At 38.0% G+C, this 26,055-nt stretch overlaps 3 protein-coding genes across 3 annotated transcripts; 1 reads left to right on the top strand and 2 right to left on the bottom strand.

Moving 5' to 3' along the window:
• Positions 1–826: 826 nt before the first annotated feature.
• On the bottom strand, positions 827–3,860 carry kbtbd12 (kelch repeat and BTB (POZ) domain containing 12). Its single transcript, XM_059330126.1, has 5 exons — positions 2,788–3,860; positions 2,439–2,709; positions 2,167–2,317; positions 1,222–1,419; positions 827–1,132 (listed from the first exon to the last, which is right to left on the bottom strand). The coding sequence occupies exons 1-5, from the start codon at positions 3,858–3,860 to the stop codon at positions 963–965; spliced, it is 1,863 nt and encodes a 620-aa protein (XP_059186109.1). The 3' UTR covers positions 827–962.
• A 2,720-nt stretch (positions 3,861–6,580) lies between these two features.
• On the top strand, positions 6,581–18,129 carry slc26a6l (solute carrier family 26 member 6, like). Its single transcript, XM_059329633.1, has 19 exons — positions 6,581–6,913; positions 7,528–7,667; positions 7,922–8,032; positions 8,710–8,879; positions 8,970–9,134; positions 9,864–10,016; positions 10,323–10,405; positions 11,080–11,227; positions 11,339–11,452; positions 12,824–12,901; positions 13,027–13,122; positions 13,236–13,342; positions 13,482–13,551; positions 13,638–13,730; positions 14,140–14,250; positions 14,957–15,379; positions 16,405–16,459; positions 16,542–16,687; positions 17,372–18,129. The coding sequence occupies exons 1-19, from the start codon at positions 6,774–6,776 to the stop codon at positions 17,396–17,398; spliced, it is 2,430 nt and encodes an 809-aa protein (XP_059185616.1). The 5' UTR covers positions 6,581–6,773; the 3' UTR covers positions 17,399–18,129.
• p4htmb (prolyl 4-hydroxylase, transmembrane b) lies at positions 17,935–25,472 on the bottom strand. The gene is made up of 9 exons (XM_059329634.1): positions 24,588–25,472; positions 24,398–24,479; positions 23,070–23,260; positions 22,873–22,969; positions 21,661–21,823; positions 21,383–21,568; positions 21,066–21,156; positions 20,775–20,898; positions 17,935–18,368 (listed from the first exon to the last, which is right to left on the bottom strand). The coding sequence occupies exons 1-9, from the start codon at positions 24,918–24,920 to the stop codon at positions 18,151–18,153; spliced, it is 1,485 nt and encodes a 494-aa protein (XP_059185617.1). The 5' UTR covers positions 24,921–25,472; the 3' UTR covers positions 17,935–18,150.
• Between the last annotated feature and the right edge of the window lie 583 nt (positions 25,473–26,055).

Below are 26,055 nucleotides of genomic sequence, written 5' to 3' on the forward strand. Positions count from 1 at the left end.
AACTCTTAAGTGTCTCTGCTGACGTTCTACAGTAACTATTCTGTATTTATACTGGTGCATTAACATTAAAAATAAGCTAAAGTAACTGAGTGTTTGTGTTCAAATCAACAAACCATGCTCCATAATATTGCTAAGGTGCGTATTTTATTAGCAGCAACATTTCATAATGCTTTAGCAAGCATACCACAAAAATACCAAACAAATTGATTAATACATTTTGAAATATTTATATTTAAGCTGTATATGTAGTCTGCTAATGTTGATTTACTATGTTTCCTGCAGTAACAGACTAAATACTCTGCCAGCATCTTGGTATGATTTGTATCAAAGTTTATAATTAAAACAAAAGCTGCAACGATGAGTTGGTTACTTGATTAGTTGACAAAAAAAATAGACTCTGCAATAGTTATTATTTTTCAAGCAAAAAGACAAAAATCGGTAAATTAAATATAACATTTTGGCCTGTTTGTTGGACAAAACAAAAACTTAACAATCTTTCGTGACCTTTGAGAAATTGTGAATTGTTCGCTTATTTTAACATTTCATAGGCTAAATGATTAATCAATTAACCAAGAAAATAATTGCCAATCATTAATTACAATATTTTTTGTTGTACCCTATTTATATTACTATAATATATGTCTATTTAATGTCAAAATAAATTTTTGCTGATAATGCTGTGCGCAACACATTCATCTCTGCAGATGCTACACAATAAGACAAAAAAACAAGACAAAAATATCGTATTTACAAATGACCTTTCTCTCCTCATTTACATGAGAATCTCTCATAACACTGTGCAAATCATTAACTGCAAATCCTCTTTCATGCAAGGCACTAAAACCTTTTCTGCTTGAAAATAATTAATGCTTTTGGCCCAGCAGTAAGTGCATTAATAATTAATAATTAATTTCCTTTCTCTAATTCACCCTCACAGACTTTGACCTGATCTGACAAGGGTGTCACTGTTTAACTAGGTCTGCAGGTGGGGATGTGAGTCCCCTTGGGTTGAGATTTGCCACTAAGCAGACGTCGTAGTTGTCATGCATCAGAACCTGCCGAGCCACCACTGTCCAGCGTTTATCCCACGGGTCCAGCTCCAAAATGTCCTTTGTTATATCATCATGACGATCTAAAGGTAGTTTCAAAACAAAAAGGGCAGTACAGTTACTTGAAATCGTCGTAAAAACACTTTTTTATCATTGGATTTTCTTGGATTACCTGCTCCTTTGTAGTATCCACACACATAGATCTTGCCTCCCACCACTCCTGCGTTGGAGGAGTTGGTGCGCAGTGCAAGTTGTGCAGATGGGAGAGGAGGTCCATCCCTCCAGTCGTCTGCATCTGGGTTGTAGATCTCTACAGCATCGAGGCAGCGCCGGGATTGCCCATGGTCCACACCCTCACACCCGATACCTCCTGCAAAATAGGTTTTTATCACCAAATAACAGCATTTTTATCAACTTATTCTTAAATAAATCAATGCAAAGTTCAATTCATGTAGCAGGATCATCACAATATTGTGTCTTTACATTAGAGGTGGGGGAAAAAATCAATACAGCATAGTATCGCAATATTTTGCATGGCAATATTAGTATCAATACCATCGATAGTATGGGTATTTAGGGCTCAGACAGCCAGGGTTTTTTTGCTGTTTCGGAGGCCGTAGCGGGCTCACTTTTAGGAATATACTGGAGATACTAGTATGATATGCAACTAGAAGCTATAAGGAATATATAGCATCAAGAATGTCAGGATATCGTGTCGGGAAGTTTTCGAAATAATGCTGCAATGTTAGGCTATTTTTTAAAGTTTCATGGTAATTTTCAAAGCGGTCATGTGACCTCTGACGTCATGCTATCTCAATGAAAATAGGCTCTCAGGCTTCCCACAAGTCTCCTCTTTACATACATGGCTGCCTCCCAATTCAGAACTGAGAATTTTCTCTAAATGACAAAACAATTCTTGATTTAATTTAATTTTGTGGACACAAAACAGTTGAATCAATATATTGTATCGCAATACTCACCATATCGCAAAATTCTTAAAATCGTAATAATATTGTATTGTGACTCAAGTATCGGGATAAAATCGTATTGTGGGGCCTCTGGGGATTCACACCTCTACTTTACATACATGCCAAGAATGATTTAAAATCAAACCTACCCATCACATAGATTTCACCATTGAGGACAACAGCACTGCAGCGGTACTTTGAATACTTCATGGGACATAACTCTGTCCACTTATTTGTGTTTGGATCATACTCCAGGAGACGGTTACTAAGACGGTCCGGCTCATCATCCATCCGGTATGACTGGATGGTTGAATCGGAGGGAGGGAGTGACAAAGCAGAGCAGGTGCAGTCAGAGAAGAGTCAAATACAGATACTGTAAGAACTAAAATGTTCAGACACAATAAAGATGTTTTGACATTACCTGTGGTGTTCGACCACCTATCACATAAAATCTGTCTTTCATTGTGACCCCGCTGTGATAGGCTAAAGGCATAGGCAGGGGTGCTGCACTGCGCCAGGGTCCTCCTTGAAGAGACCATCGCTCCACACAGTTAGTGATGAGAAACTGGTTCTTCAGCCTCATCTGTCCACCCAGCAGGTACAGAGTGTCACCCAGTGACACCAGAGCGTATGAGTCACGGTACTCTGCTGACGTCAGGGGCTCCCAGCTTCCTTGGGCCTCCACTTTGTATCTGGCAACCCAAAATAACAATCAATCTGTATTGGGCAAGTAAATACAGAGTTGTTTAATGTGTCCCCTAATGTCTTACCTGTAAATCTCAACTTTTGCATCCTTCTGTCGGGCCATCCTGCGAGCACTTGCCTCTCCTGCCACTATAATGTCATTTCTTTCAGTTACAACCCCGGCACACACGTAGCCCAGAGCCTCTGCATAGCGAGGTGAAGTGATGTAGTAGGTTCGGCCTGTGGACGGGGCATAGCAAAAGCTGCGCTCAGTAAAGTTACCATATCTTGACCTAATCCCACAACCGTCATTTCCAACACAGAGCAGCAGATCTGTGGTCTCCATGCCGAACCGCAGCTTCAGTTTGCGCGGTGCAGCTGAGGGATGCATCGATGTGGCATCCAAGGCTTGATTGAGCATCTCTAGACATTCAGCATCAGACAGTAGGGCCGTGTTCCTCTTCATCGCCTCTCTTAGGTAGACAGGATTTATCAGTGGCAGACGGACCTTTCTCAGAAGCTCTGGAAGGTGCAGAAAACGGGCCTCTCCATCCACCAGAGGGCTGTGTTTGACCCAGCGAAGGACCACGTCCAGGATGGTTTCTTCTCGTGAAACATTAAGGTCATCAGAACTCAGGAGCTTCCCTAGCTGATGGGCTTCCAGTTCCAGCACCTCCTCATTTTGGCAGACTTGTACAAAGTGCTGCCTCAGGAAGCGTTGAGCATGGTCAGTCAGTTCCTCTGCACCGAGGTCACGCGCAAAGTAATACACACCGAGGCAGTTGGAGGCATCCATATTCTCTGTCATGTGCACCTGACAGCGATAGAAGACGTCGTCCATCTGCAGGAGAAAAGCTGCGATAGAAATGCCTTGCACATTGTCGTTAGTGAGAGGAAGATCTGAGCAGTACATGTAGTTCAAGAGGAGGGCCAGGCTGTCTGCAGGGGTGTCACGCAAGAATATTTCTCTGCTGTTGCACTCACGCAGGCCGCATGTAAACATGACCCGGAAATATGGGCTAAAGGCAGATAGGACGACCCGGTGGCAGGGAAAGCTGATTCCTTCCGCAACCAGCACCACATCCGTAAGATGCTCGCTCTCCCTCATCTTCCTCAGCTGGTCGAGCAGCGCCAGTCCATGTTTAGCTGTAAGATCCATTTTTTTATTTAAAAAAAAAATATATTTTTAAAAAGTTACAAGGGAATTTTAATGAAGGCTAGACAACTGGTCAGGAGGTTGTCTCTGAAAGAAAATAACAGAAACAAATGTTAAGCAACCATCAATATCATATGACAGTTTCACAAGCACAGACTGGTGTGAGATGTACTTGGTCTAAGGACTGAAACGTCGTACTTAATAGAAGTTAATTACAAGTAAAGGTCAGGGTGCAGGAATTTTCTATTCTTTTCCCTATGGCCATTCTCTCTTTGATAGAAAATCAATTTAAATGCAAGCAAAATACAAAACAACACCTTATAATTGCTTAAGTAATAGCAAAACTATACAGATATTTTCATGATGTTCACATTTAAGCAGCCAATACAATAATAAATCACTTATTTTGACAACAATACGATATTTGCTGATATCACAAATTCTGCCATGACATGTTTTTGATTAAATTCAATTTAGAGGGCTGCAATCAATATATTTGTTGTATTATATATCCTTTTAACACAATTAGTTTAATTTATATCAACTAACAAAATAACCAAAATAACCTTTTTTCTGAGCTCTTCCATACATTCAAATGAAAAACAATCTATCCTTTTAATAAAAAAATATGCATTTGGAATTTCAAAATAAAGGGCATATCTAAAAAAATGATGAAATGTGTCAATATTTTCACTTTGTATCAATTATATTGGATCATTGATCGCTGAATCAATATATCATTACAGATTGATGTATTGCTACACCCCTAGTTCTAATAACCTACATTTGCTTATTATCATCAAATATTAGCAGAAAGCCCCTTGCTGTCTATATACAGTAACATGCACTCTTAAATTAGCATTACAGCTGTTCACATCATATAGCATTCCCCCATTAAAGCCTTACCATAGTCATCAGCTACTTTGTTAATGTTGGTCTAAAAAGATAATTGTAAGTCCATATATTTCACGGGTTGTTGCTGTTGCCGAACGTGTCGGTCAGGGGGCTTAGAGAGAGACTGTGCAATTTCAAAAGACAAAGATATGTACCCCCTTCACTGCTGTGGCCCTCTGAGCTGCTAACCCAAAAATAGACAGTGTTGTGTCCAACGGGAAGTAGGTCAGAAGGGTTTGAGTGATCACTAGAGAGTTTGTTTTTAAGCCATGGTATTGACAAATATTGTGAAGTGTTTCGACCTTCCTAATTTGAATCATTACCATTATTTTGTGCTGTATGATTAAAGAAATTCTCTGTTCAAGTCTGTTTGCCACGGTCACGTGTATGCTGCTCAGGAATGACTGAAGTGAAACATTGCTCTGAGCTCGGATTCAGATTTCATTACAGCACTCTCTTAAAGGCCCAGTATATAGTTTTCCCACATGTTGCAACAACCAGACCTTGTTTTTTTAAGTTTGATTCATAAAATCATAATGTTTGAGACTTTTACAGCAAAAATAAAAAACTTTATGAACTAAATTTCACATCCATTGGCACCATGTGCTTCAGGATATCATGTTGGGAAGTTGTAGAAATAACCCTGCAAAGTTAGGGCTATATAAAGGCTTTTTTATGGTGATTTTCAAAGTGGTCATGTGACCTCTGACCTCATGCTATCTTAATGAAAATAGGCTCTCTGGGTCTCCTCTTTACATACATACATGATTATGCTTATAACATGCAATTTAAGGCAAAAAACAAATAGTTCTTCACATGTAGAACAAATTTGCTATTTCCGCCTACTGCATTTGAATATTTGTGCATACTGGGGTCCCTAAACAGGCTTTGAATGACATAAACTAGGTATCACCAGAAAGCTGAGACACTTGTGGATTCAATGAGCCCAATTTTCTTCATGTGGGATGATGTTAATCATCAGTAGTAGCCAGTTCATTGCAGTGAGGGCATTTCTTGTGTCTCAACCTCACTGTTTACAATGAGCTGCTGTGACCTCTAGGATAATCACAGCCTCATGAAACGTTACAACAGACATAGAGCTTTCCTAGGTATATTGACAGTAAGCAGTTTGAAGAACAGATGTGCTCGTCAACCAATCACTAAAAAATACAGACATTTTCAAGATGACCGAAGTTTTTGAACCCAAATCATAGCATGGATTCTTGTATGTTGTTCCAAAGATCTTGGTATGTTGATGTAATATTGTGGAAGCTTTTTGACCATTTTTATCCATTCTTGATATGAATGAAATTGCATAATTCAGCACCAAATGTGTGTAACAAATTGTATCAACCCTGAAATTGCTGCAACAACTTATGGAACATAGTTGAACATGGAAATGGACTTCAGATAGCAACATATTAATGTAATGAACTCTTATTCACCTTAATAGGTTAAAATAATTATTTAATTAATTAAGTCATTTTTATTAGATCATTTTGACCAGAACAATTTGACACACAGTGCTGAGCTGCATCTCGGATTAATCTTCAGGTTCACAGCTTTGAGATGATGTCCATCACTTCTATGTGGCATTTATTGTTGTCCTGCTAAAGATCCACTGCAAAAAAAACAATTCTAAAAAGAAGGACCTTGTATGGTAAGTGGTCAAGGCATTTTGTTCAGAAGTGGCCCTCATAAAAACCTGCTTGCCTGTTGTAAATTGCACTGTGACATTTCATGGTCCATTAGCTTCACTATTGCAAGTCAGTGGAAAAATAAACGGAGGAAACTGATGTCAAACATCCTTTAAATTTCACAAAGTTAATCTTTCATCGTCAGCCTTTGTTGTCATGAAGAGGCTCTGCCCACAACACCTTGACTGTAGTTGACCATTAGGCAATAAATAGGATGCACATATGCAGATACACCTGTTCTTGTCACAACTTGGAGAATAGTTTGTAGTACACAGTATTTGGAATCAATCAGCTTTCCTGCATATAAAAAAAAAGTTTAAGCTCAATGGGCCCTACACACAGAATTGGAAAATACAGAGTAGAGAGGGAAGTGCTGGATGAGCAGAGACTGGAAGAGATAACACAGAGAAAAACATTCTCTGACACTCGCCCTTCTCTAACTGAACGGCTGAAAGACTCCTTAAGGTAAAGACTGACTTTAAGGCTTGATCTTGTAACTTGTGATGCACACTGTGTTGTAGATGTAGCAGTCTGGTCTGATCTTTTCATTGTCAGAGACCCATTTTCAGTAAATGGATGCTTAAAGATATCAGCCAGTAAAAACGTTTTCACTTTTGTCTTTTTGGTAACACTTTACAATAACCATAATTTATAAATGGTAAACAGATTACAGAGTTTATTAATGTTTAATCATCATTTATAAACCGTATATAGACAATTTAGAATGGTAAAGACATAATTTATGAATGTTTAACTAACTACATCATTTCTAAATGACAAATAGATGGTTTATTAATGTAAGTTTATAGTTACTCCACCATTACCAAAAATTAAATTATAATTAATAGTTCATGAATAGTTTTAGTTGCACTCATTTTAACATTTTAACACCATATTAAGTATGTTAATGATTTTAAAATAATTCATATACCTTTAAGAAATTGGTTGAAAAAGATTAAATGATTAAATATGTATAGCACTTTGTGAATGGTTAATAACTGGTCTATAAACCATCTATAAACATTATTTAGTTGGTTATTGTAAAGTGTTACCTTCTTTTTCTGTTTAATCTCTTCCAGATGTACGCTACCCCAACTGAAACGAAGTGTCATGAGCAGTTTGCCTGTTCTGTACTGGCTGCCCAAATACTCAGTCTGGGACTACGGCATGCCAGACCTTATCTCTGGCATCAGTGTGGGAATAATGCACCTGCCACAAGGTATCACAACAGTCCATCATGGTCGAGTAAATATCAACAATACTTCAGGGTCAGATTTGACCCCACAACTGAATTTCATGACTTCAGGGTAGATGACAAAAACTGTCATACTAAAGCAATATTTTGGACAAATAATGTTGTATTACTGCCTATCTGGAGATTGTTTGATGTGCTTGTAATACTACAGTAAACATAGCAAAGCTTCCTCAAAGATAAACTGAGACAGGTGTAACAAAATGTGTGTTTTTTCACAGGTTTGGCTTATGCATTGTTGGCTTCGGTTCCTCCTGTATTTGGGCTCTACACTTCACTCTATCCAGCATTGATCTACTTCTTTTTTGGAACATCACGTCATATCTCTATTGGTAAGAAGAGCTGTTGTTTTGTGGCCATTATAACCTCTCTTATAACACATGTTGCTATCTTTTACTCTGCTCACAAACAACAGGAAACTGGACCATATTACACCGGTCCTTAAATCACTACACTGGCTTCCTGTGAGTCAGAGGATAGATTTTAAAATCTTGCTGCTGGTCTACAAAGCACTGAATGGTCTGGGACCAAATTACATGCTTGATCTGCTCCCTCACTACGAAGCATCCAGACCCCTTAGGTCATCTGGAACTGGCTTGTTGCCTGTCCCAAGAACAAGTGAGGCAGCTTTCTGTTATTCTGCTCCTCACCTGTGGAACAAACTACCTGTAGATCTGAGGTCTGCCCAAACGGTCAGCTCCTTTAAATCAGGACTAAAAACACTATTGTTTACTGCAGCGTACTCTTAACTTTAACACTTACCTGCTCTACTCTACTGCCCTTACTTTTTAACTACGCAATGTTTGACTTGTGCTTTTTATTATTTTATCTTTTTTTTATCCTGCTGTATCTTATTTTATCCTATTTATATTTTTATTTCTATTTCCCTGTTTTAATTGACCTTTTTTACTGTTTTCAATTGTGTCTTGCTGTTTTTAATGTGTATGTAAAGCACTTTGAATTACCTTGTGTTGAATTGTGCTATACAAATAAACTTGCCTTGCCTCAGGTACATTCACTGTGCTCAGCATCATGGTGGGTAGTGTGACAGAGAGACTTGCTCCAGACACAGATTTCCTCATAAGAAATGAGACAAATGCCACTGTGGACATAACTGCCCGGGACTCATACAGGGTGCAGGTGGCGGCTGCTACGACTGTCCTAGGAGGACTTATTCAGGTCTGAACACAACATTCCTCCATAAAATACTTCTTATGTTGTTGTCACAGCTGTCAAAACTGATCTGGTTGTAAATAATTGTTTGCACAGGTGGCACTTGGTTTGGTAAAGTTTGGATTTGTGGGGACGTACTTGTCTGAACCTCTGGTGCGGGCTTACACAACAGCTGCCTCAGCTCATGCTGTGGTGGCACAACTCAAGTACATCTTTGGAGTTTCACCAATGCGCTTTAGTGGTCCCTTTTCCCTGGTCTATGTGAGTACTGTCAAGTGTTGATTGTTGATAGAGCAGCACTGATCTGGTTGCATTATTTATTACAGCACAGCTTGCCATTTATGATGATCAACTATAACACTTACAAAAGCATTACTCAGCATTTTCATTTGACCTTTATTTAAGCAAGAAGTCTGTTAAAAGTCATCTCTTGTACAAAATAATAGTTGTAATTTTTGCAGTTTGTTTTAAAGTGCTGTAAGAAACACTGGGTTGAATGAGTGATATTGAAAATAATTTTTGAAACGGGCATTATTTTAAGAAGCCTACAACATAATTCCTGTCATTTAACAACTGGAATTACCTGCTATTGTCAGATGAACAAAAGAGTCAAAAGAAGGAAGTTTAAAAAAAAAAAATCCAGATAACGATACTATCACAATCAATTGTCAGTTTAGAAAAATTATAAAACAAAAGCTATCATTCAAATTCATCTTTAACTTTTTGTTGGGAATTGACTTGCACTCAAAATATATAATACATAGATTCATAGATTATTTACAATATTTTATCTTATGTCAGTTATTAACATTTTTTTTATCATGGCTATTATGATATGAGAATAAACTAATAAGGTGGGAATGTCATTTTACGTTTTGACCATAACTTAAAATGATAAAACATTAGCTGTGTGCTGCTCAGCGTGTGGGTTTTATTGTGTAGAGTAGTGATCAATAACCACCTACTGCTTTTTTCTTTCTCTATTTTCAGACTCTGAAGGATGTTTGCTCTTTGCTGAACCACACTCATCTTCCCACACTGGTGGTCAGCGTTGTGTCCATGGTGTTTCTAATTGCGGCTAAGGAGCTCAACTCTTTCCTCAGTCCAAAGCTGCCAGTGCCGATCCCAGTGGAGCTCATCACAGTCAGTTGATAAGAGGACACACTCGGGCCTCTCTTTATGTCATCACCTCTGTGCGCTCTGTGCTGCTGCTGATGTTGCAGCACTGGAAAAGCACAGACACAGTGGAGCCAAGCAGCTGAATCAGCAGTAGCTGCCCAGGCTTCTGCGTTTGTGCAGTTCACAGCAAAAATGAGATATTCATGGCTAATAATTAGGTTTACATCTAGTATATGATTTACTAGATTTTTAATGATTACGAGTTGTGAAATCTGGCTGTGCTGTGTGTATTTGTGTTTGTAATCTGTGTGCTTTCTGATCTGGCTTTAGATAATGGCAGCAACGTTTTTATCATCTTATACCCACTTGAACAGCAACTACACTATTTCAGTTGTTGGGGAAATTCCCAGTGGGTAAGTACTTGGGTTTAAGTTATACTGCTGTATTATTATTTTTTTGTAATTTACTTTTTATTGGTTTTTGAAATGAACAAACAAACAATCAACATGAAGACCTATAGACAAATACAGAAAATATCAAAGAAAAAAGTAAAAGTGTACAAAAGGGGATTGGAAAACACCCAAAAATAAATGAATAAATAAAATAAAATAAAAAGGGGAAAGGTACAAAGAAAGTATTCTGATCGTCCAATCTGAGATTACCTGAAATCCGGTTTTATGGTAGAGACATATGTAATCCATTTTTGCCAATTTTCAATAAATACCTCTTTTTGTGTTCTTAAATTGAAAGTAATTATTTCCATTACAAAGATACTGTACACAATATCAATCCATTCATCTGCACTAGGTGCCTCCCTCTTCAGCCATTTCTTTGTTATTGATTTCTTACAGGCCACCAATAATATTCTAAGTAAATATTTATCTTTATTCCTCCACTCCAGTTCCTCTAGATCCACTAAATATAACAAATTGAAACAAAAAGTTATTTTTGTTGAAAACACAGTCTCTAGAATTTGATGTACGCTCAACCAAAATGGGGTCACAACATACTGCTGTATTATTAGTTGAGTCATATTCCCAACATTTATAATACTAACTCATCTTCTTCTCCTCTTCCTGTGCACCAGTCTAAGTTCTCCCACTGTACCAGATGTGAGTATTTTTGGAGAAGTTATCGGTGATGCTTTTGCATTGGCCATGGTTGGATATGCCATATCTATCTCGCTTGGCAAAACATTTGCACTGAAACATGGATACAAGGTGGACAGTAACCAGGTGAACTACAGCTTTAATCCTGTTTAATCCTACAGACACTATTATCATTACCCACCTTCATCTCTGTATTTCCTTGCTCATTCCTGTGTCTCTGTCTTCACCCTGCTGCAGGAGCTGGTGGCGCTGGGTCTCAGTAATGCAGCGGGAGGCTTTTTCCAGTGTTTCTCTGTCTGTTCCTCCATGTCTCGAAGTCTCATTCAAGAGACCACCGGAGGAAAAACACAAGTGAGTGAGCAGCAACAGAAGTAACAACATTACGTCAGCATGACCTCACAAGTACTGTGAACATGCAACATGTAGTAGTTGTACTATAAATATGCAATGCATATGACCTATTTAAGGAAGATTGAGGTAGGGTAAAACAGGAAATTATGTTGAATAAAATATAACCACATTATGTATATATTAACCACATGGAGATTCAAAACTGATGGTACTAGTACAGCCTCCTACATAGGGTAAAGGGTGGGGAAATATTGGTGGACAGAACAACTGACACTGTACTATAGGGTTAGCAGCCAAAAATTGGGTTAATGTGAAGTAGTGAGACATTTTCCAACATAAACATAACTTTTTTACATTACATTGCAAACAAACACCTGTTCCATGCTGTAAATATGAAATCAGCCACACAAAAGGTTTCATTTCTAAAGCACAGCTCAGGTTTTCCAAGAACCTAACAGAAATTAGAGACATTTTACTGAAATTAGTTGCCCTTAAATCTTCATAATTTGAGCATAAATCATGAATTTGACCCAGTCTTCACTTTCATCTGAAATACATAACAAACAAAGTGTTTTCTCTCCAAAAAGACAAGTTAAAGCTGCAGTTCACAGCAAAAATGAGATATACATGGCTAATCATTAGGTTAACATGTAGGTAGCCTATGATTTACTAGATTTTTAATGATTATGTGTTGTGAAATTTGGCTCTGCTGTGTGTGTTTGTGTTTATAATATGTGTGCTTTTTGTGCTGGTTTTAGATTATGGCAACAACATTTATATCATCTTATACCCACTTGAACAGCAACTACACTCTTTCAGTTGTTGGCATTATAAGCATTAAAACATGAATTTGACTCATTCTTCACTTTAGCTTAAATCACATAACAAACAAAGTATTTTCTCTCCAAAAAGACAAGGAAGCTGGAGTAGCCGGTGAGAACCCACGCTGAGAGGCTGTGAGGCGAGAGTGCTAACCACTACACCACCGTGTAGCCCCTAAATAATATACAGAATCACTTCAATATTGGACACAAAACGTAATAGTTTTTAGGGGTTAAGTTAGACAATAACCTTATAGTTTTACCCGGATTGACAAATAGCCTCTGTATAAAATGACTGCTGCATCAGCTTGCTAGTTAATATCAACGAATTTGGTCTTTGCAAAATGAAACTGTGTACATCTATTTGTTTATGTTTGCATCCAGAGCAGGGAAGTGAGATCTGATCATAAGTGATATTTTAAGGTACATGTGGAGACACATTCTAATATCAGGTAACTATTCTCTAAAGATGGATTTAATCAATCTCTGCTTAACAACAATAATAATCCTATCATGCTCATTGACAACAACCTTTGTTTTGCTCTTGCAGATGGCCGGAGCCGCCTCGGCTGTTATTGTTTTGGTGACGATACTGAAACTTGGACCGCTGTTCCAGGAACTTCCCAAGGTTCTGTTGCTCTCCCACTTATCTTAACTTAACTTAATTAGATTTGCAGATTCTTATTTGCCTCATCCACACTTCTGTGTACACATCTGATGGATCACGTTGACACTTGGTTGTGCTTGTTTTAGGCTGTCCTTGCAGCGATTGTCTTTGTAAATCTGAAGGGCATGTTCAAGCAGCACTCTGACATTGTAACACTGTGGAGAAGCAGCAAGATTGATCTGGTGAGAGGCAAAATAATGACTTATTTTAAAATACTCTTAGAAGCAACGATTTGTTTTTCCAGAAAACATTTCATCAACCCACCAAAGAATGACTAATGTCTTGTATCTCCCAGGTGGTCTGGTTGGCCACTTGGGTGTCAACACTGCTGCTCAATCTGGATCTCGGTCTTGCTGCATCGATCATCTTTGCTCTGCTGACTGTTATCTTCAGAACTCAGATGTAAGACTCCTCTGCACCCCATCATAGTATATTTTTCACTTCAATGTCTGAGTCGTACAACAGTAGTAATGAGGCTGCCAGATTTGGCCAAATCACGTATAAAAACATTTTGCACAGATAATATTTTTGTGTTTTAAAGGCCAACATACTCAGTTCTCGGAAATATTCCTGGTACAGAGCTGTACGTGGACATAGAGACCCACAGAGAGGTGAAACTGAAAAATGGTAAACCATACATTTAAGCTTTTCTCCCCCCACTGCAAAAGAAATGAATACATTTTTTGCTGTTCGGCAGGCGAGAGAGATTCCAAGTGTTACTATATTTCGCTCCTCTGCTACAGTATATTTCGCCAATGCAGATCTCTACCTTGAGGCTCTGAAAGAAAAGGTTTGTTCTCTTTCCTAATTATACTACTGTATCTATTCTAGGGGTACAACTACGATTAATTAATTCAATGAGTAAACTGATGAATATTCTTCTAGAACTGCCAGAACATGGTAAACTATAAGCTCATATTTCCCACGTATGAGAGTTTGGAACCAGAGAGATGTTTAATCATTTCAGTCAGTTTTCATGCATATATTGTCACAATACTTGCCAATTTATTTCCTGTCAATAGAGTAATCAATTACGTATTAAGTATCCAATTGACTTCTTATTTAAGCTCTAATCTCTCAGTTAAAGTCTAAGAATTAACCATTTCTCCTTTACCGAAGCAACCATTTCTTGTTTTTTCCTTTTGTTACATTTTTGCAGATGCAGATTATGGTTTTTTTTCTTCGTTATCTGTTTTCAGAGTGGGCTTGACATCAGTAAAATGATTATCTACAAAAGGAGGCAGGAGGCCAAACAGAGGCGTAAAGAGAGAAGGGCTGAGAGACGGGCAAAAAGACAAGCCAAGAGAGAGGTAATATGCTGGAAATGTATAACATATCTGCAGAAACACGGATTGTTCATGGACACTAATTTTAAGGACTACAGTGGAGGAAATTGGCACCAAAATCCCATAAGTTATACCAAGTAGATGGCTGAAGAGTGCATGTTGTCACAGTGGCAACCTGGTCTCACGTGGAATAGCCACGGAATCGCTGAAATTTCCATGAAACTGACACGGATTTCGCTACAATGCAAGTTAATGACAGTCATATCCCGTAGCTATTGGTTTGTTCCAAGTCACGTGACTTTCAAGGTCCCAGCGGTCAGAACAAAAAACATGACTAATTTTTAGTGAAAAATCAATATTTTGACTTAGTTTCTGCATAAAAATGGATTTTGATCACATTTCTAGCGAGAAATATATGTTTTATTTTCTAAATATTCACTCAGTGAATGTACATAATCACTTTGTATGTTGGAATAGCCACGGGATATGACTGTCATTAACTTGCATTGTAGCGAAATCCGTGTCAGTTTCACGGAAATTTCAGCGATTCCGTGGCTATTTCACGGATTTTGAGTTAAGCGAAATCCGTGGCTATTTCACGGATTCCTGTGAGACCAGGTTACACAGTGGACAGATCTACAGCAAGTGACTGGGACCAGTGGCCAAGCTACTAAAAGTAAGCACACTCTAGGACTTAACTGAATCATTTCTGTCACTCACCTCTCTGCAGGGACGGGCACAGAAAGCAGCTCAGCAGCTGTCTGGAGTGTCGGTGTTCTCTGTGGAGGAAGAGGCCGGCCGCTGGAAGGTCACATGTGTGGACGGGAGTGTTACAGACAAGGAGGAGCAGGACTGGACTGAGAGGGAGAATGGCACAGTGTTCGTCATGCCGACCACTCCTCAAACACCAGAAGGCCCCTGCAGATGGGAGTACCTGAAAGGAGGAGAACCAGACTGCGCCAGTTTAGGGTACATGTGTGAGGACGGGGACACCATCACTCTGGGCTCCAGCAGCGAGGACACTCTGAGCCATGATCTGGAGCGGGTCTCTCTTGGGTCACTGGGCAAGTGGACCTGGGACATTCACTCCATCATTATTGACCTCTCCACGGCCAACTTCATCGACACAGTGGCGATCAAAACTATGAAAAATGTAAGTGCTTAAAGGGAAAAGAGTGGTATAAGATGTAACTGAAGATTCCTTAAATGTCACAACATTTTCCTTCGTTTTGGAAGCTTAGAGCAGCCCCTTTTACTTTCTAGTCATTCATGTGTCAATTCCCACAAATAAATAATTAAGTGAAATTTGTTGGCATGAGCAACACAAACTGCTTGCTGTGGGAGTTTTATGAACCATACATTTTAGAAATATATAGATTTACATATATTAATTTTAGAAAGGGAAAGAGTAGGACGACAAATTCTTCAACACAAACAAACTGATTTGGATTAAATTTAGCCTTGGCAAGGGTTGATCAATGTCATGTCTTTCAGCCAATATTAAATACAATTTTATTTAAAAAAAAAAAAATATATATATACAGTTATGGGAAAAAAAATATTAGACCACCCTTTTTCTTCAATTTCTTGTTCATTTTAGCTATTAGCCATTTTCCATGGTTTTCTTGATAGTAACCAAAATCATTATCAAGAAACCCGTGGTAAATAGATATCAGCTCTTAAATTAAACTCTTATGAGCTGTTTTTGCTGTTATCATTATATTTGTCCAAACAAATGTACCTTTAGTTGTGCATTAAAATGAACAAGAAATTGAAGAAAACAAGGGTGGTTTAATAATTTTTTCCATGACTGTATGTTTTATAAATATTTGCTGTGAAATAAAATCCTAAAAATAAATGAATAAGGCAATAAATATATGTAGATCTAAATACATAAGAGTCAATATAGTTCAATGAATAAAAAACATTTTTAACATTAACGTATTTCATATTTATTTCCCTGTCTTTATACTTCCATTATTTATATTATTATTTTTTAATTTTAATTTTTTAGATGAAAGTCATTGCTAGTGCATCCCCAGATCACTGAAAAATGAGCTTATCAACTCCTAGTCAGACATAAAGGATAACTTTACTCTATCGCTGTGATGATTTTAAATGTTGGTGCGGTGTTAACTTTTGATATGAGTAAATGTGTTGTATTTACATGATTGACAGATTTTCCTGGACTTCAGTGAGATTGATGTGGACATCTACCTCGCTGGTTGTCAAAGTCAGTGAACACCTTCTCACATTCTTGACATGACGAGGCTTCATCGTGGTGGTAATTTTTCTGTAAACTATTTTCTCTTCAGCCTCGGTGGTGGAACAATTAGAGCGGGGTGATTTCTTCTGTGATTCGATTACAAAGAGACATCTTTTCGTTTCTGTTCACGACGCTGTGCTCTACTGTCTGAACCACCGTGGAGCCACATCCTTCCCCAGATACGTGCCGTCAGCAGTGAGTATTTTGCAGCTGATCCAGTGTTCCTGATCCTGTCGATTGTTGATGCTTTGGTATTAAACTAAAATATACACTACTGGTCAAAAGTTTTAGAACACACTAACTTTTCCAGAATTTAATTGAAAATGATGCAGTTTAATGTCTAAGTGTACTCTGAAATTAATGCACATTTGCAACATTTAAAATTCTTTATTGAGCATGATAGTGTTTTGAAAGTAAAAAAAAGATTCAAAATCACATTTTATGTTGGACTAAAGGACTTAAAAAAAGACACAAAATGACCAAAAAAAAACACAAAATGACAAAAAAGACACCTAAAGACACAAAATGACAAAAAAAAAAGACACAAAAAGACACAAAATGACTTACAAAGACATGAAAAGAATTTAAAAAATTGACAAAATAGCCCAAGACTCCATAGAGTTAAGTTGTTAACCCATTTCTTGTTCCCTGAAAAAGGCCTACTTGTATAATTCTGAAATGTACATTATCTTTCAGTTTTGGTTAAGCTTACCTTTTTTTATTTACCTCTGGCAGTTCACCACTTACCTTTGTACCCTTTCAAGCTGTTCATTTGACTTGAACTGCTTGAATTTCTGAAAAAATTGGGGTGTTCTAAAACTTTTGACCGGTAGTGTATATCAGTTGATTTAAACTAAATTACATTCTGTTTCATTTCAGGACACATATAGTGATACAAAATTTTAAAGACTTCAAACAGAACATTCAGCGCTGAAGAGGGGAAAACTGTCTCAACATCTACAGGAGGGAATATCTGAAGCTTTTATCAAATTTTATTTGTAAATTAACAGATGCTGAATAAGTATTAGGTAATATTTATACTTACAAATAATATCTTTAAAGTAGGAAGACTGAAGACAGATGAAGCTTTATTTAACTTTATTCATTGTAGGAGAGTGACAGAGTGCATTTTTAGAGGAAAAAAAATAAGTTAATAAAATAAACCATCCAAACAATATATTTCAAGAAAAATCCGGTAGAAAATAATGAGGAATTCAAGCAACAAATACACGACATCATGCATCACACTGACAAGTGTGTGAGCCTTTTTTGGTCATGGCAGCAATAACAAACATTGAAATGTTGACAGAAGCCATTTCAATTTTCAAGTGCAATTTCTGCTCATAGCAACAGCAAAATCTGTGAAGCTAATGCATGCAAAGGGAATTATTTCATGTCTCAACTCGTTTAATGAGCTTCAAGTGCAACATTCCAAAAATGGGAAACTATAGGATATTACAAAATAACAGGATAACAATATCCAAGCAAGAGTTAACAAAAGCATCTCTTTACAGTTGCATAAACCCACTGCGACCTCATTCCCTGAATAAATCTTGTCTCTACATACCGGCCACAGAGGATGTTGCAAGTTGTGCACAGGACTGAAGAAGGCTAGGTAGTTTTTTTTATTTTTTTTTTAGATGAATTTGGTTTACAAGCTACAAGTCTTGATGGATATCAGAACTCTGAATGTCCGGGTTCAGAGTCAGACCTTCATCATCCTCGTCCTCTGGATGCTGTGAAACCAGCTGTTGGTATCGAGCTTGCCGCTGGTAATCAGGATCAATGTTGATCCATTTATTTGCGACCCACTTAGTTCCACGGGTGACCACACAGCCTCCATGCAGAGCGTATTCATCCTGCTCTCCTACCCACCCTTTAAAGAGAGAAAAAAAAATATTTGTTAGGGTTCCCACTGATGTTATGGATACCAAACACAAAACTGGTTGGTCAAGATTAATTACTTTGACTGCATTTTTATTATACCAGCTAACATGCTAACATGCATTCCTAGTTTCAATCAGACAGAAATCAACTTTAACCCTTTGATGCACAACATGGGTCCAAAGTGACCCGACTATGTTTTTTTATATTCTATATCTTTGCAATAAATTAATAATCATCATTCAGTATTGCAGGTTTTACTCAAATAACTTGTTTTTGATCATCATACATCCAATTTTTTTTTAAATTTCTTACTTCTTGAATAAAACCCCTTTTTTTTATCACTATGCTTCTCATGCACAAGGTCATTTTTGACCCATGTTGTGTATTAGAAGGTGTTTATATGTTGTCATTAATTCACCAATCACCAATTTAAAACCTGACAAAGAAGACACAAATATTAACTATCCTATTTTGTTAAATTGATGTTTTTCCAATGGAAATTATTATTTGGTGGCTCTAATAAGTCTCAAATGTTAAAATATGTGATTTTCCAATGTAATCTGGTGGTTCTAACAACTCTTTTAAAGTGAAACCTTAAAAATAAGGCAAACATAGTTACACATATACCCAAATTGTTAATTTAGTGTATCACTTTTTGTATCACTACACTTCTAATGCACAAGGTCATTTTTGACTCATGTGTGTAAACTTGATGTCATAATACAAAAACTATTTTCTTCATAAAGTATGAAAGGAAAAAATGATATAATTATCTGTTGTAATAAAAAAAAGATTTTCAAACACACAGCCAGCATGAAATAACATGGGAAATGAATGCAGGTCATTTTTGACCCATGTTGTGCATTAGATGGTGTTTATATGTTGTGCATCAAAGAGTTAATGCACTTTTATACCGTTTATATAGTGTATTTGATACATTTGTATAGTATGTTGCTGTTTTTCTAGATTAACTTTAATCTTTACAACACCAACATGGGCTTGAATCTCAGCCTTTTGACTGCATTTTATACGTTGACTTGTACTATATGTCACAGCATGAAAATGATGTGTTAACTGCCATGTTGATTTGAAATAAACTATACAACTACTATACTGCTATTATATTTGCTACATTTTTTAGCTACATAATGCCACTGTCAGACTTTGATCCAGATTGAAATTTCTCTGCAACAACAGGATGGATGGTAATAAAATGTTGGGGACACCTAGACTTTTAATTTCGTGGCATCATCAGATCAAAGTTCTCACTTAAAGGGGAAATTTGCCTATTTTTTACCGGCTTTGTGCCATGCACTGTACGTAAATACAGTGATTATATAAATACTGTAAAACACACTGTGAAAATTTGAGAATCATTATTTCATCATCATACTGTATAGTCAATTGAAGACTGTACAAAGACTATTTTCAATGTTCAAACTGATTTAACATTTGTTTTTTCTATACATACACTCTGAATTCTGAATCTGATGCATTCTGTTTTTATTTACACAGCATCCCAACTTTTTGGTAATCAGGGTTGTATGCTTTTACATCCACTGAAAATTAAATCATTAGTTGCTGATGTGCATCTTTATTGCAACATGTTAACCCTCTATGGTACGCATTATGATACCAGTAAGGAAAAACAATGTTTGGAATGGGTTTTTTTGTCTCAAAATAGACAAAATCAACATCATTTGAAGAAATTTTATATATATATTTTGGAAGTTTTTGGGGTTTGTTGCTCGTAGGCAAAATTGACAGTGTTGTATTTTTTTAACATAATTTATACATAATTTGAACATTAGTTATTTAATAAACATGGGTAAAAGATTCAGTAGCTTTAACAGGATACAATACAAAAAAATTGAAAACATAATAAAAGGAACTTTTTTAACCGGTTTCTTGTCTGTATGTAGCCTTTAGGCAACATTGTACCATTGAACCAACGACCCATTGACATGAATGTCTTGAACAGTCTAAATTCAGTTGCATTTAACAAGTTTCCATTATTTAATTAGAAAATAAATTGCATGAAACTATCGAAAATGAATGTTTACTCACCTATTAGTCGAAATATTTTTTTTTCAGATGGAAAAGGGCCTGGAAATGACATTTTGAGTGTTTTTTTGTGTCGCAAAATTGAAAAGCTGTTTCCTTTGGAAAAGTCTGCAAAATAGGGTTTCAATATGGCCGCCTGGAGGTCATGTGGCAAATTAAAGCATTGCTATTGGTTCCTTATACTCTTCCCTCTTTTTTAAAGTATTGCATCGCTCAAAAACATACATTGTAGAAATTTGACAGGCCAAAAATGGGTATGTTGCCTGAGGGCAACACCGTACCATAGAGGGTTAAAAAGGTGTGCTGCATTTTTTTTAAATGGGGATCCTACCTCTGCCATCAGACAGATAGTTGTACCAGAAGACAGCTGTCCCTTTGGTCGGTTTCACCTTCAAGTTGCTCTTGTCACAGTTCCTTCTGGTGTCCAAAAGGTCGACGTCATTCTGTATGAGACACTGAAAGACACACTCACACTCAGTGATACAGTTTACTAAACGTCAGGGTCATGCACTCACTGACAAACATTAGTGAGTTAACACAGATATGAAAGACATGCACAGTATGTACACAGTACTTTGCAGGGCTCGCCTGCACATATCCAGACCCACACACAATTACGCACCACTTCATCATAGGTCCTGTTGTCTGCCACAGGGAATGCGGTCTCCCCGCCCCCCTCAACAGAGTTCAGGTAGAAGAGAACTGTGATGTACCTAGGTGTGCAACACAGATTTAAATTGACACACACATGTATGGTGCAAACACACACACATACACACAATATGCAAGCACACACATTTTCCAACTTGACAGTCACACAAACTAACATGCCAGCTGTCACAATGGAGTTTAGTAGTCACACTGCACAGATGAATTCAGATCTGAACAATCACAGATATTTTTGAAGAGAATCAACACTGTACATGTCGGTAAACTCACCTGCAAGACGTCTCAAAAGGGGTGGAGGTGTTGGCCGCGAGGCGTGTGTGTGTACAGGCTGTTTCAGGATACACGGGGCCGCTGTCGTGGTGGGCGTGGTAGTGTCCTCCCTCCTCATAGCGAACAACCTGCAGCGGCTCACTAAGATCCACTAACGCAGGCGGGAGCCGAGTGAGGCGAGTCACTCTATCAGATAAAGGTAAAGAACAATTATAAAACCTTTTATTACAGTTATTAAAGCACCGCAGCAATCACAAAACATAGTTTGACGCGTTTACCTCTCCTTGATGTCTTGCAGGACCTGGTGTGCTCCTTTGCCCTGATACAGCCAGGTGTGTCTGCTGTTCCTCACCAGCTGACTCCTCTTCACTCCTCGTTGCAGCAGGAAGCGCTGGAAGGCATCATTGCTCAGAAGCTTGAACTCTTCTAGACTCAACAAACCTGTCCAAAATATGAGTATGCACATATTATTCTGATGCCTTGCGTAAGTCTGAATTTCCTGCATTACTCACACTCAAGGTTGCAAAATTCCAGGGAAATGAAAGGTGGAAAACTTTCATCAATTAACAGGGAAAAATAGGGGTTATTTACTCTGGCTGTATTAAATATGTCATATGCGGATGGAAACAAACCGTATCGTAAGAAAAACGTATGAATAGAAATAAAACAGTTTAGTGGTAATAATTGAAATGCCACCTCCAAAATGATTCATTTCCCAAAAATGATTTCCTCTCAGGCCTCCATATCTTCTAATTGGACTCCCTCATTGTCAGATTTTGATGTCATGTGTTTTTTGCCACAAAATAATTGAAGATTTTGGTTATTACATTCAGATCTGAATTGAAATTAAAATTTGAAATTTCCTCTCCAAAACTCCAAAAATGTGTGCTCTGTAACTGTCATGTGTTGTATGTCTGAAACTTTGAGTAGCCCTCTAAAGTCCCTCTGGAGTCCATGAAAGCACAGCACACTTTTTCATGACGTCTTGACGTAAAAATGAAGCAGGACCTAGCCTTGACGTCAACATCCCTCTAAAGTACTGGCATGAAACTCCAGGCCAGTTTTTGTTTGATTATGACAGGCAAAGTAAAACTAGAGATATGGTCAAATATATTTAGTATAAAATATATAACTAGGTGTTATCCTTATTTTCCATGTTATATTTAAAATTTGAACATTTACTCTTTATTAAACATGATTGTTTTGAAAGTTAAAAAAAACCCCATCATTTTCAAAGTAAGATTTTATGTTGTTGTTTTTTTTGTTTCTTTTGGGTTAATAATTTGGATCCAGTAAGTCAAAGTGAAAAACTAATATTTGTATTGGAGGTTGTGCTAAAAAAAATTATATCAACATGGCATGGTAAACAGTTTTTAAGTGGCAGAATGAAAAGTCTGACTGTCTTGGCAAGAACGCTCTTGCAAAGTAGATTTGTAGATATGAATAAATAAATAAATACATACATTTCTTGTGCAAAGTTGATTTCTTACCATCACCGTCCTTGTCAGCTTTGAGCCCAGTGTAGATTTCTCGCAGATTCTCCGGTGTGAGCCAGATGCCGTCTCTTACTCGAGAGTGAGTCAGTATCTGCAGTAAAGACAGGATGAGTTAATCAACTCTGAACCCAAAAAACTACTCCATGTCCTACACAACAGCACATGGTCATAATCTACAAACTGACATACACCTCATGGAGCTGCAACTGTGCGTCCTGGTTGATATCAAGAAGGTTGAAGATCTCCTCTGGGCTGAGGTTGAGCTCTTTGGCTAGCTCTTCTTGGCCTTCTTGCACCATTAGCTGACTCTCCATTAGACCCTTTAGCTGTGCAAGCTGCATCACAACACGGCACTCATCCTCCGACAAAAACCCAGGGATCTCTGCAGAGACACAAGAGTACAATCTCTCGGATCGACAGGAATGCAGCATTTCCTCTGCTGCGTACTTCACATCTTCTGATCAAGTCAATTTTATTTATGCACCCTAATATCACAAATAACAAACATGCTAAAGATAAGGAAAAAGAATGAAGCTGAAGTATTTGGTCAGTCAATTAGTAAATCAAAACAAGATTAATCAGCAGCGATAATTTGATATTTGATTCATCATTTCCTTCATAAAGCAAGAAAGCAAAACTTTTCCAGCTTCTCCACATTAAGCATCTGCTACGTTTTCCTCATGAAACTGAAAACCTTTGGGTTCTTGGACATTTTAATATATATTTTCGCTATTTTGTAGTATTTGATGATAGAAATTAGTCTTTTTTTTTCTTAACGTTTGCCTGAAATACTCTGAATTGCATTGCTTCAGATGAATGAAGTAATTTCTGAAGGTGAATTTCTTCATGTTATGACTATTTTAGTGATCTTATGAGACTAAACAACACAATATTATTCTCCTCTATCAAAAATACACATCTATTTACAGTATACCTAAAATGAGGCACATAAGGATTGCTGTCTTAACTGAGAAATATAGACAGTCAAAATAATAGTTAGTTAAGGCTCAAATGTAGACGATTATGCAATCAGTTTTGCAGACCCCATGTCTACAGTAACCATTAATATCAACATTTAACCATATAAACTTATAGTTAATATATGCTTGATACCAATTCAAAACAATGATGCAGAGAGCAGACGGAAAAATAATAGCCTACACTTTACATTTTTCCTCTGCAAAATGGTTATACTCCAGCACATCTAATGTTTACCTCCTGCATGTTTTTGCATTGTTAGTTGTATTTCTGCTCTTTAGTTAGTCAGCTATGAGCCCTTAATTAGAGTAGTAGCCTCAGGACATATTGACCTATTTCCTGACCTGAACATGCACATATGTGTAAACTAGGTTATGTGTTTGGGGGTGGTGATGATGAAAAATGAAAATAGGGATGACGAGTGTGTGTGGTGAATGCATGTTTGCTTGCATCATCTTCACCAGAAGAAGAAGAAGCCTCTTCGGCCACTAGAGGCTCGTGCTGCAAATTTGTTTTGACACATGGGTGTTTCTGCTCTTACCAAACAGGAGAGGTTTAAGACTTAGAGTCCGCATTTCATGCACTTTGTTCGGCACCAGTGACACCTTCTGGACGTGTCCCACCTGAGAGATAAATCAGAGAAGTGTTGTGGTGGTGCTCGATGTGTGTGAGAGGTAAACACAGAGGGAGTAAATGAAAGAGTGGGAGTGATGCATCATCACATTACTCACCCTTATCCCCTCGATCCTTGTGAGGGAAACATCACGCAGAAACTCAGGCTTTGATGGCGGACGTCGCGACTCGCGGGACTGGTGGTCACCGCTCGGAGCATCACGGCTCTGATTGGCGTCTTCCTGCCCGCTGTTGTAGTGAACGTAAAATAGCAGCGCTATGACATTAATGATGTACACGTGAAAAAACACCATCACTACCACGAAGTAGGAGCGGGAGCACACGCTGCTTTTGTGGCCAGAAAGGCGCTCGCAAGGCGGCCGGAGCGGCAAGGTCGCGCTCCCGGACGGAGTCGTGTCCTCAGCGTCTGATGTTTCCTGGTTGTCACTCATTTTCCTGAGATCCAAGAAGTTAATACTTCCCCCGCTGCAAAGTCCATCTGATTAGCCGACCGGCGAGATTACCGCTTGCTGGTTTCTTAGAAGTAGCGGATGCGCTGACTGACAGATGTCCAGTTTAATTAAATAAGAAAGCCAGTTTCTCCGCTGCAGAAATGACGTCGTTGCGTACTGAAAACCCACCGAGGGCTCATGATGGCACTGTGCTCGTTTTAAGATGAAAAGTCAACTGCCGTTTGGCACTGTGTCGTTTTTCTGTGCGCCCACAGACAGCAGCGCTGCAGGCTCGGACCGTCTTGTTTACACTGCAGCAGCAGCAGCAGCAGCAGTCCCAGTCAGCAGCGGCAGCGAAGCGCACTGCGCATCCCAAACCACCGAGGAGCTCATCTCAGAAACCTGGTCCCTAACCCGATCCAGCACCAACCGAGTACAACAATTACAATCTAAAATAAAAGAAACATGATCTGTGAGCATAAACCATCATGGTCTGCAGTCTATCCTACTATTTACACGCCAGCGCCCGAGCTCTCCTGTCGTTCAGAGCAACAGTCTGCAGACCGTACAATGCTGACCTCTGGTGACCTAAACTAATAACACACTCATGTCTTTGTGCCACAGTGCAGTGCAGTCTCTCTCTCTCTCTCTCTCTCTCTCTCTATCTCTCTCTCTCTCTCTCTCTCTCTCTCTCTGTCTCTCTCTCTCTCTCTCTCTCTCTCTCTCTCTCTCTCTCACACACACACACACACACTATATCTTATTTTATGGATGAAGTACTATTACTAATAAAAATCAGCATTTATTGATAGTTGGCAATGTTTATAAGATGTTTACAACCAAATATGAAATATGTGGCTTAAGTAACTCCCTCCAGGCTACTTAAACGACCAGTTCACCTAACTTACTATCAGCATTAGTATTTCCAAGTAAAGTCTAGTAATATCAAACTGGATTCTGGATCTCTTTCCATAATCAGTGCCCAAATACAATGGGGTTAAGTAGATTAACTGTCTGCATCTCATGTGAGTGTTTCCCATTGGAGAAATAGTCCTTGTGAAACGGTCCACCTCCATTACATGACATGACATAAGCCTGCTAACATGATACATCTTTTCTAAAAAAAAAAAAAATG

The sequence above is a fragment of the Centropristis striata genome, chromosome 3, assembly GCF_030273125.1.
Source record: "Centropristis striata isolate RG_2023a ecotype Rhode Island chromosome 3, C.striata_1.0, whole genome shotgun sequence".
NCBI lineage: Eukaryota > Metazoa > Chordata > Actinopteri > Perciformes > Serranidae > Centropristis > Centropristis striata.